Here is a 13295-nt window from a genome sequence, read left to right as displayed (position 1 = left end):
GTTGTGGATGACATTAGTTTTTAATATTTCAGGTGGAACATATTATATGGATTTTGACCACATTTGGTATGTTGGGGTTCCTGAAGGATATTAAGTTTATGTCAGTATTTTATATCAAGGTCATGGCATTTAGGTCAGTTATTGAACATATCCAAGATATTGTCCAGATGTGCCCATATACAAACTTTAATTTATAAATATTTGTTCGAATTGTCATATTAAAATGAATGTAGACAGGAGGCAGATGAATACTGTAGAACCATTATACAATCTATACTGACTTTAAGGCAAGTACAGTTACAAACATGTAAACACTAACAGTATATGCTCAAATCATGTCTTACTGAGTAACTAAAAGCAATGTAATCTATATGAGCCAATCCAGGCACACACTATATATATTCACTAACAAGTTGGATCCAAGTGGAAACTGCATCGACAGATGTATAATACACTGGCAGATCAGGGCATATGCAGTTTGTTAGGACTAATCAATAGAGCAAACAAGACAGCCCAAGATCAGAGTCTATGTTGTTGATAGCTGGACCCAATTTATAAAGAAGAATAAATGGTAAATCTTTTCCTGACAATTACATTGACCATAGTGCAAGTAAATCAAATGGTTTACTTTCTACTGTAAAAAAAAGAACATAAATGTCAACACAAAATCTTTAATATATCTCAAAAATATTAACTGGCTATTTTTCATAAAGCAGTAGTAGGAAACTGAGAGGCTCATTAGTCATAACTTTGTCTTTGTGCAGGAAAATCTGGCAGCTGCTTTCCCATGTCAAACAAAATTTGCCTCTTCAAAAAGCTATGCTACAACAAAACTATAAATAAAAACACCAGCAGAAAAGATTGTTTTCTTCTCATTCTGTTGATATGTATAGATGAGAATGGATTTAACTAACCAAAAATCTTCAACTACTAAACCCCTGTGAGAAACACATCATTTATTGCATTATTAGACAAATTCTTAAAAGTTTAGACATTTAGAAAGTCACTCACCTCAACCATACTTGAATCTGTGTTATATTTGGGACCATGTTATACCAAGATGTCTTATAAAGATAATTATGAATACAGCATTATTCACCCATTTAGATGAAAACCAGGACCATATCCATGTCATATCAGGGACCATGGTATATTGAGAAGTCCATTATGTGTAAAGCCCTATTCAGCCATTTATATGGGAACCATGTCCATATTCATGTTATATCAGGGACCATGTTACATTGTGAAGTCCTGTACTGGTGGAATACATTATACACAAAGCCATAATCACCCATTTATATGGGAACCATGACCATATCCATGTTTCAAGTGACCCTATTATACCAAGTCTTACATTATGTACAAAGCCTTACTCAACCACTCTCAGGGGAACACTTAGCTGTGTAATATCTGAGACCATATTATACTGATGTACATTATGCACCAAACCTTATTCAACTACTCAAATAGGAACCATGATATTAGCCATGTTATATCTGGGACTGTTTGATAATGAGATGCTTAAAAGTGAGATATCACTGTAATCTTGCAAATGCAAAAAATATGATTAATTTTTTTATGCCACTGTGGTGGCTTTTTGGACATCAGATCAGATCCATTTTCAATTTGAGCCAAGAAGACATCATAAGAAGTCTTTAAATGAAGACTGCATCATGATATGACCATCCATTCAGGAGCAGAAATAATAGCACGATTTTCAAAAACAACGATGTAGCAACCATATTTTGATATCAGCTTGGCACTATTTTCATTTAGGACCATCTTGTGGTTAAAACACAATGCTGATATTACTTTCCATTTAGGTGGAGTAGAATAATACAAGATTATATTGTATGGAATCAGGTCAACAAACATTTTCATTTATGACATCACAAGTCTTTGAGTCAAAAACCTCTTGTTGATAAGACTCTCTATTCAGGAGAAACAAGATTTTCAAGATAACTTCTGTGGTGGCCGTTCTGAATGGCATCATTTTCAATTAGGACTAACCAGATCATGGGATTAATTTGTGTGTAAAGTTTCATGGTAATCCTCCAAGTAGTTTATTAGGAGTAGCGATAATAAATTTGTGCTCAAGAACAGTTGGATGATGGAAAATGGATGACGGAAAACAGACCATCCCATAAGCTCTTCTGTTCTATGATCATAAGCACTTAAACTAGTGGGTATTTTATTTTTTTAGCTCAATATAAAACTATCAGGTGACATATGATGTAATCCTAATAAAAATTTATTTAATATATACAGTTACTTGTACGTTCATGCAAACAATGAAAGCATATATATGTCTCTCTCTGCCGAGATGGTTTTTTTGATCATGTAATATTTACATGCCTTGTGCGTTTATGCTAACAAAGGATTTAATAAATTGAATGCTTCATCAAGCATCATGTCCAAAGTAAATCAGGCTGCCATAAAATTACATACATCGAAAAGCCAAATCTTAGGACAAATATGGAATTTACCTACCCTTCCCAAATCATACCATTGGTGGGGATATTTAATAACAGGTAAAAATAGGCACAGTATGAGTAAAAATATGAATCAAAATGCACACAGTCATTCTGTCTTTTAATTTTATGTGGGATTATCAAATACAGTAAAACCTCCCTTATGACAATCATAGTTTCAATAGGATTTGAGAAAAGCAAAAAGGAACCAAAGTTTCTAAACACTATTCTCCAGACGAATTATTTACAACCAGCACCACCCACAAAAGACTTTTCTTAAATACTATTAGTGATCTTATTAGTAAGATTTTAGTGTTGATAATATATTTAGGTAAACTGAACATAATGCATAGCTGCCAACCTTCCAGGCTCACAATTAGTGAAAATAGGGATAAAATGTCGTGAATTTGGACACAAATTTGTGAAAAATACCATGACAATAACTCCATCCACTCTGACTATTCGACCGACAATACTACACTATATCAAATTCACAAAATAAAAATAAAACTCTACATATATGCAGAAATATTTATTTATCAAGACATGATACTGTCGCAGACTTGAACTTCCTCAACTGCTTGATCATAAATTTGTTTTCTAAACAGTTCCGACTTCTTGCCTGCTGGTAGATCTTGGGGACTAAAATTGTTGACAAATTTTCTGCAGCTAAGGAGGTCCTAAAGTCTGTCTTTTTTTTCCTCACTAAAGAAAATACTCTTTCGCTGTCACTGTTGCTGTGAGGAATGCACAGGAACTGTAGCATTTTTGGTTCTTCCACAGGAAAATTTGGAAGCAATTTTCGAGTCCGGGAACATATGTCAGAACAAATGTTTAGCATGGTCTCCAGCTGATAAAGGTAGATTGTGTTTGACACAAGAAAACTCACAAATAATGCTTAAGCATTGGTAGCCTGCGGGTCTTCCGTCAATGGTTTAAAATATTCCAGAGCTGAAATCTGCAAATTCTTAATTTTCCCGACTTCTACCTGTTTTTTGCAACCGACATTCTTCCTCACATCGTCTCTGCGATGGCACACTGAGTGCAAAAAGCATGAATGAATATCAATGTTTAATGGCAGAATGCATGGCCAATTTATGATATATTCCAAATTAAACTTCACTTTTTGAGTAATACATTTCTTTTTCCTTGGTGGTGAAGACATTTTCAAAATCTTACATGCAATGCTGAACGGTAACTCGAATCAGTGTTTTGACGCATGCGCAGAGCAAATTTCTGGTTAGGCCCTAGTTACTCTCAAAAGCACTTGTAAAACTACTCTTATACGTATAGATTAAAATAGGCTAAAATGCTTGCGACCGGGCCAACTGTACTAATCGGCTGTAGCTCTACTAATATCGTGACCAGCGGTACCGGACTGTTTTGGCAACTGCGAATATCACAACTAGCGCTTAACGGGAAATTGATTATTTTATTAAGATTTAAAATAATTGAGGATCGGAAAATTCGTGAATTTTTATCTTACGGCATGAATCCGTGAATCACTGAAAAAGTCGTGAAATTCACACCAAATTCGTGAGGGTTGGCAGCTATGCATAATGTTATGGGCAAAAGTTTTATTACAAGTTCTTTTTAAAAAGACAAGACAAGAAAATGCATATATATGCTTATCCCTCTCAACTGATAAATGTCTGATACTGCATCATAAGAACTTGAAAACAACTGTCATGCCTGAGATTTAACAATTATACAATGTCCCTGATCTTTTGTTTATTTTACATAAAGTATGGAGTTGGTATCAAACTTGCTAAACATCTCTAGATTTATATTCTAAGAAATAATCCAAAGATTATATTATTCAGTTCAACAATTAATTTACTGCCTCTGAGGTCAAAATCTGGACTTTAAAATCTGACCTCATTAGATTTGATCTAGATTCAACAAACCATGTGGATGAATAGAATATGGAGGGGAAAGAAAATCACAGTAGCTTCCATGGCTGTAAACAACATATTTCAATCTCATTTTCATGATGGTATTAATCACATTTTTATGATGGTATTAATCACATTTTCATGATGGTATTAATCACATTTTCATGATGGTATTAATCATGTATGTTCAATATCTTGTGTTACATGTTACATGTAAACTGGTATTAGTTTTTAAATTTACATTTTCTTCTTGTTGACCACATGTCTGTAACATGTAAATATTAAGATCATAATGTATAGAAAATTTGCAATGTACTATACTTATATACTTGCTGGTATATCGAGTTCAACTATATATATCATGGACCCTGACCTGCCATCACAAAATGTATTGGCAGATAAAGATCTCTGTTTTATGTTCTACTGATTATTCCTCACAAAGTGCAGATCCAGATTTGCCACAGCACTATGCAATGGCAGATCTAGGTTTGTGCAGTTTGCAGTTGGACTCCATGTAAACAAGCATTTATGTCAAGAAAGTTTACTTACCTGCATACACATTCAGAGATAAAATTACTCAATATTAGTTGTACTACATGTTAAAAAAGGATTGATAAATGTTCCTTTCAAATATACTATTTTTACACTGATTTTCTGTTCATGCTCTCATAGTGCACAGAGGCCAAATCTTACATATGAAATATATTTACAATGGAAATCAAAACAGCAGCGTAGTAAACATTGCAAGATTATAAATTAATAACTATATTCTTATCTCTTTAGCCAAGAACAGCATATAAAAATGCATTACCAAATACATGTCTCAATTCCAACATGCCCCATGAGAGGGAAGAAGATGCCAATACTTGTCTATAAAAATCATTATTTCCTTGGAACTTACTGCCATGTGATTTAAACAAGTCTCAAAATTACATCATACATGGTACTTTAATGACTGGGAGGGAGAGAATACACCTTCAAAATAGAGATCTCTAAACAGATAAAGGGATCAAATTCTTCTAGTATGTACAGATGCTAGATGGGGACACTATCACATCATCAGTGTGTGCTTATGGTGACGAGCTTTCAATTTATGCAATTCACCCAGTAGGCTGGAGATGTGGTTTCAATTTTGGAAGCATGATAAATGATTGTCTGCTTCCTTGATCCTTACTGATTCAGTTTATTTTCCTAAAGATACAAGCCAAAAAGGAAAATCAACAATATGAAAGTTTTTCATAAATCTGCAATCTTGTAACATCCATAACTATATCCAATAAAGCTTAAAAAATATATCATATATACGCATAATTCAGACCCACTGCAAACGGCACTGACACAGATCTGTTTTTGCATAATGTTCCAGCTGATATGTTTATGTAGTTAGGAGTAATCAACAGAATAACACAGAACCTGATCTCCAACAGCACTTCAAAATCTGTTTTATGCAGATGGATCAGACTTATAAGGGAGTAAAGGGCTCAAAATGTCAAGGTAAAAGGATATTATTGATGTCTTGACCAAACTTTGTAAATGACTCAGATTTGAGATAGGGCCTGTATGGATGTTGGGGTTAAGGTCACAGTAACTATGGTTTCCCCACAACATTTCGAGCCCCAAATCAAAAAAGGGTTCTTCTTTGCCTTAATGTAAGCAACTTATAAAGTCTAGTAACAGTAACTGATAGTTAACTTGAAAGAGAAAAGGGGACAGATGGATGGATGGACATTATACCAGCATACAATCCACCATATAATGGCATGTAAAACTAACAATTTTCAAAGTCTGAATAGTATTATTAAAGGCATATGAAATATTACTGATAAGAAAAAGCAATCTGCCAAATGTTCTACCTGAGCTAATACTAATGCAAAGCTGCATACAGATTTGGTCAAAATCTAAGGAAAATTATATAAAAGAATGTAGACACTAAAATGTCAATTAATACAATTTCAATAAAAGAGTGAAACAACTAAGAAGTGAATATGTACAAATACTTCTCTGAAATGTATGTATATATAGAGTGCAATGATAGCATGTCAGAAAGAGTGAAATTTTCCTCCTATTCAGCAGATTTTGGTATTGGTTTAACTGTTAAAAGAATAGCTGAAGAATTATTTGCTAGTATACTTAGATGCACTTCAATCAACACATCACAATACTGTACATACAGTGAAAGAAAGCCGACTATTAGTTCAATTCTACAAATGAAATGAAAATAATACAGTAAATGCACATATTGCCTGAGCATAAATGCAGCTTTTGGCTCAAAGGACAAAACTTAATATGTCCAAAAAATAAAACTCAATTATTTTGTGGACGGTTTCCAAAATGACTCAGAATTAATCCATTTATAACACGTTTGTCTATTCTAAAATTTGCCTGTATCTATGGACCACCAACAAATACTGCTGCTGGCAAAGGTGTGAGGCATTATTTACCAACAGGCACAAAGAAGGTTTGTCAAATATTCAAGGTTGCTGTCCTTCACTTAGCTGAAGATCACTGTTAAGTCATAAACAATTTCAACATTTTCCACGATTTCTTTTTTTAAATAAAATTTTATTATGTACTGAGACGTTGAAAAAACTGATTCGATATGAAATGCTATGCTAATGAGTGGATGTGGTTTTATCTGTGTTGGTTCTAGGTTAACTGTAAGCTATTCACCAAATGACCATATTGGTGGTTTGCTTTGGCTAATACCACAGTTAGGTCAAACCTGGCATCACTGTGGCTAACTTCATTTATACATTAAACTCTCATTACAAAGATTTTCATTACAATGGAATATTTGGGTTCCAACAAAAAACTGATGAGAACAAGGTTATTTGGTAGTAACTTTTACTTTACAAAAAAATGTTTCGCTTTCAAATCTGACAATTCCCAGCAATAACATGCACATTTTATTATATATTTTGTTCCCCATAATGATAGGGATTTTTTTATTTATTGGGAGTCAGTCAAGTCATAGAATTTAAACATTAAAAAAATTACATTTAAATATGGGAATATGTGTAAAAGATTTAGATAATAACTACCATAATCTTGGATATTAAGTATTTATTTAAATTTCTGACTCTAATATCTGTTGTTTTGATCACAATTAAGAAAAGGTAAAATGATTTTTATAGCCAAGGTTTCTTTCACTACAACAAAACGGCCATGTTTGTTACAGAGTTGACTGCACTTCTCAATTTTGAAAATGGCCAATTGTTAATGTTTTCTATAACAAAGTTCTTGATATCAAGTTTATTCCATGTCAGTTCTAGTTAGGCATAGTACCTAATATTCTAATTATAAGGATGACTGAATTTTTACTGAATGGCTTTGAATGAAAAGTTTGATTTTGTAATGACAATCACAAACATTTTTCCTTGAATTTCTGGATTCAAAAGTAGCTGTGCTCATTTATTGGATTTGAGCATAAACAGAAAAACAGTTGTAGTGAGTATTGCAAATTTTCTTGATAATAAAATCTTAATCAATCAGCACGATTCAAGACTTCATTAGACTTTCCCATTTTCTTTTTTTCAACTAGTTCTCTATGATCAATTTGCAAGCAGTCCAAGAAGATGCAAGTAAATGGCAGCCTGAATTGATGTATCTTCTTCATTCCTAATCATACAGCTTGCACCCAGCTGTGAAAAGCATAAAAACATATCTGCAGTCACCTGTGATGGCATATAATGGTCTATATTAATCTATCTGTTGGCTCATTATGGTATGGCAGATATGCATCTAACCTGTTTACAGTTAAGTTTGTCTAACACAAAGGCAAATACACTGAACATATTGGAGATTATAGAACATTCCAAAATTTAATCTATGCTCCATCCCACACACCTGCACTCTTTTGACAAGAAACTCTTTCCTAATGAATAGAAAATATTACATTTTACAAACTCATTACATGAACTTTATGAAAACGAAGTGGAAAATTTATGTCAAATCAATGGTGTTTCTGAGATATTTTGAATTAAAATTACTGTAAGTTTCCTAAAATGTACTCATTCATTTTAACCTACAACCTGTAACCTGATACAACTATTCACACCAGGCTGATCATCATGTTATTGGCCAAAGATAATTAGATAAGTAGGTACTAAGCAAGGTTGACTGACATGCTGTCAAGTTCTACTGAGCTTGTTGGCCCAAAAATTGCATCTACATGGAGGTAGATGTTTAATGGCCTGTTTAACACATTATTGCTATATCAAGCCAAGGAAACAGGAACTTTTCCAAAGGACACACTGAGTAAGATGACTCAATGATTTCAGTAAAGTCAATAACATTCATTCAGATAAAATAGATGTCAACTTCTGGAAAAGTGGCAATTTTCAATGCAACGGCTTATCTATAAAATAAATATTTAAAATATTAACCTATTCAAAGGTCATACCTATTACAATAAGTTCTGAGTATTAGAATCTCTTTCCATTAAGTATAATTCTATAAACATGAGGCCTTAAAGCAAAATCACAACTACTGAAACAAAAAAGATAAAACAGATACATCAACTTCTTAGTAACAGATGTGCAATTTAGGAAATTGTAAAAAAGAGTAAATTAAAAAAAGATTCAGTTTAAATCTAACAAAAAATGAAGGAACTAACTATGTGACAAGATATAAATTCTAAGGCTGGTGCCCTCCACAAAAATATGATATGACCAACTGGTAAAAAGAAGTAATGCCACCAATGCCACCACTATCTCTATGCTCAAGATATGTTAACTGCTTTCTGAGAAAGTAACAAGATGCAAATGCATGCCAGTAATATTCAACAAACAAATATTGTGTTCCTCCAATAACCAGCAAAACCATTATGGCCAAGTATATACATAAAGGCATTAAACAAAAAAATTTTTTTTTAATTTAGAGACCAATAAAGATACGTCCAAAGCAACAAGTTAGAATGTCCTCTTTCTGCCATGAATACATGTTTCACAACTAATCAAAGAACTGAAACACTATAGTCAGATTCTCCAATAGTATTTTCGTAACACTGGAAGATCTTCATAGGGAAAACATATGTTCCATATTTGATTAATTACAATAGAAAGATCAACCAAAATTGTTTCATGAATTTTTAAAAAAAGACTTTCAGTATATATCTTACTCCAAATGAGAATAAAGTTTTCTTTCAATTCTTCAAACAAAAGCAATTAAGTCTGTCTTGTATTTCGTGAAGAAAAAAGAAAATGCAAACTAATTAAGTTAAATTTTAAGCTATCTAAATCTACACAATAATTATGACTAAAATGCATTATGGTGAATATTAACTACGTAATTATACAATACTGTAATATCCATTCAGTTAACATTACTTAATTTTCTCTTCTCACCGGTCAAAATAAATTTACTAACAAAACTATGAATTACACTACAGTAAAATTAAAGTTATCTTCAACTGAAAAATGTAAACATTAAAAACAAATTGCATTTTTTCTGCATCCCCTTATGTTTTTATATGGTCATTTGTATGTTATAAACTGTATTATTATAAATTTTCAAAAACTTGTTGCATATTCAACATAAAATATCTGTGTAACAATTTTTAACTGAATCCAATGTAATAAATACTAACGCCATTTAATGTGACTATATAATTCCGTAAACTACATAAGTTCATTTCAACCTGTTTATACTGAAAATGTCCAAACATACATGTGAAGAAAAAAAACAGTATTTTTAAGCAAATGGAATAATTTTACAATAAAAATCAATCAAGAAGTGATTTCATCAATACAGACCCTATCATGAGTGTGTTTTATAAATATACAAACACCAACATTTACTGGCTTGACAAAACTGGCAGTAAAAATGGCTGATTTTGGGTTAAAGAGGGAGTGAATACACGTTGACACCTAAAATGGATTATCATCATTTCTTGTCAAACAGTGCTTTGATATCACCCAATGCCTTGACTAGTTGATCACAGAATCTAGATGCATCCTGTAAAAAAGAAGAAAAAAACATCAGTTGGAGATGAAAACTGAACAAACCGCTTATTATTTTAGGGCTATTCCAGCAAAACATATATCACCCCTGGGGATGGCACTTCAAAAAAAAACTTCTGTAGGAGGTTGTGTTTCAAACTATTTTGGTTGTGACAGTGGAAGGTTGGTTAGAAAAATCACTTCTATTGTGGGTTGTATTCACAAAATGAGATATTGAAGGTGATGTCATCAGAAGAAAATAAAAAAATGAAATATATTTAAAATCACATCTAACCCCCTCCTAGCAGTCTAACATGAATAAAATAGTGGGTCAGAAAATGATGCCAGTACACATGAATGCACCTAATTTGTATGAATTCGGGTACTTTTAAAGCAGTGATACACGTTTCGCAAATTATGTCAACGTCATGGATATAAAACATGTGCTTTGTGCAGTATGCAATTTTTATTCAACTTTTAACTTTAAAAGTGCAATTTGCTAAGAAAGTTGTGCTGCCAGTAGTGGTCTCACAGCACTTGATGCAACATCCAGATTCAGGAAGAGGCAATAGTTGGATACTTTGGTTCAATATGAATGGCTGTTATTCTAAATTTGACTGGTTCACTGGGCCCTGGAACAAGCATTTTATGTTAGTTGTAACCTTACTTTCATTACGAAAGTTTTATAAATGTGTGTTTCAAATAAAGGCCACACAGGAAACCAAAATGGCTGAATCACAACAGGGTTTGTCTTCAGACGATGTTTTCAGTCAGCAAATACTGGCTGGTGATAGCTATGATGACAATGAATTTCACGTATATCAGTCGGTTGGATATTGGGAAAATGTCACTGGAAATACCCGTGTTATGTGAGTACGTGTTGGATGGACAAGATGCCGGTTACATTTATTCAAGATACCCATGTCTGAACAAGCAGACTGTGGGAATGCTGGACTAAAACCCTAATACAGCATTATGGAAGAGAAAGAATCTGGCATAACAGGCAGCAAAAACTGATTCAAGGAAGTGAATCTTTGGCACAGTTCATGTTAGTGAAAAAATTTCTTTTGGGAAGAGAGATATCAAGAGAGAATACCCATGGGGCCATAGCTGTGAGACGTTGAAAACTGCACAAGCATAAAGAACAGTAACTTGTTCAAGCTAGTTATGCATATAAATATAAATATTCTCAGCATGTTTTTTATGTTTTCTAATTTCATGGTGTTTGTTTTTGTAATCATATCATTATATATGTTTTTTATCTTTTAGATGTTGTTGAATGTTGTAAAGAGCTTAGAGTTTCTAAAGATTAGGCGCTATACAAAGTCCTCGTTATTATATGTGTTTCAGACAGGAGGCAATGAAAAGGAATTCTCAGCACAGAATAATATTCGTACACAGAGGAGGAGGAGGATCATATTAAATTCAGAAACAATCAACAGATTAATGCTCACAGGGAACATCAGACAATCCCCATACAACATAATTAAGTGTTTGTGTAGATCTTTATTTGGCAGAACAACAACGGCAACTAAAGAATAACAAGACTAACTTTCATATCATGCAGATGTATTACCAACTGAAGTACATTACCAACTTAAGTACATGCTCTCTATATGCAAAAATTAAATTACATTATACATAAGAGACTGACTGATCTGTGTAAACTCAAAGCAAAATGGATAAAATCTGTCCTGTTTGTGCTTGGTTATTCCTATGTATATTTTGAGCATGGCGATATTTTTTGCAGACCCTTTGGCACTTAGTTCCAAGCCATCATTTGGTATTTGTATTATGAACTGGATTACTATTATCTAGTACACAACATCTTGAAGCAGTGTCATTAACTAAAAAATGATGAAATTGATGAAAAATTGCTTGGTGTCATTCTGAGATATGGATTCTTTACTACACTACTAATCTGTTAATCCTGATTCTTTTTTACATCTCCTTTAGTTTTACAGGTACCAATACTTTTAATAAAATTGTATCTTCTATTTTCTTGCAATCTAAATATTTGTGATCATGTATTATTGCCAAAAGGTAAAATGCACTTGGGTTTGTTGTAAAATCTAAAACTATTAATTAGCAAGGGACTAAAGTAAAAAGTGGGTCAACTTCATGTGTGCAGAAATTATTGCCATATTACAGTGCTGTTAGAAACAGAATAGTTGTACGAGATGTATTCTGCAAATATGTAGAACCAGCACTTGTATTGTGACCACATATTCCATTTAAATAATATCATTATTTCTGCATATGCCTATCAGCATTTTCCCAGTGGTATTAATTTCATGATCTGATGTTGTTTGTTTCTTATCCAATTTTTAAACATCAAGAATTCTCACGGTATCATTTAGAAACAATGTAATCTGCACCAAACTGAGTTGTTTGAGAAGAAATTCATTTTTCAACCCAAACATCACTAAAACTGAATTCTGGCATTAAAGTCTTACATTAAATAACATTTGAAGGAGCCATGATAGTAATTTAGGATGCAACTGTACTAATTTCAACTTTAGTATATTCAAATCTTGAATGGGATGGAGGAACATGGCTCCAAAATAAACACATCAATTTTAGAACCTGTTCATTGACTATGAATCAAGTATATAATTAGAGTCCAACTGAATTGTAAGAAAAGTTTTAAATCTTGACAACATTGTAATTAGCTTCAAATATGGAGTAAGCCTATGGTCTTTCTGCCGTCCCAAACAAGACCCCACCACAACCATGTGACCATGCTTAATGACATCACAGTAATAATCGCTATACAACTAGAAATGACATCTGAGTATTTTGATTTCAGTAGAGCCTAAACAGAGTGGAACTGTAAGAAAGAGTGACAAATATTTCAGTGTTAAGGGGATATTTAACAATGGCTTTTCCTCCTGCCACCACTTCCTCACTGGAGGTCACACACACACAAAACTTAGAGTAAATCCTGAAAGCCTGGCAGTGTCCCTGCAGGGGAGAAAACTTGACTATTT

The 13295-nt window shown here is 33.0% G+C and overlaps 1 protein-coding gene across 3 annotated transcripts in view; it reads right to left on the bottom strand.

Moving 5' to 3' along the window:
- Positions 1-657: 657 nt before the first annotated feature.
- Positions 658-13295, bottom strand: part of LOC149786874 (carnitine O-palmitoyltransferase 1, liver isoform-like) — a 98532-nt gene continuing 85894 nt past the window's right edge. For all 3 annotated transcript variants that reach the window (XM_089977383.1, XM_089977385.1, XM_089977384.1), the window contains exon 21: positions 658-10321. In XM_089977383.1, the coding sequence (XP_089833509.1) occupies positions 10250-10321 (72 nt within the window). In that variant the 3' untranslated portion in view covers positions 658-10249. The remainder of the gene's footprint in view (positions 10322-13295) is intronic.

This window comes from Sinohyriopsis cumingii, chromosome 12 (assembly GCF_028554795.1).
Source record: "Sinohyriopsis cumingii isolate HCF-2022 chromosome 12, ASM2855479v2, whole genome shotgun sequence".
Lineage (NCBI taxonomy): Eukaryota > Metazoa > Mollusca > Bivalvia > Unionida > Unionidae > Sinohyriopsis > Sinohyriopsis cumingii.
Note: the sequence above shows the minus strand (reverse complement) of the source record. Positions and strands in the feature narration are given on the sequence as shown.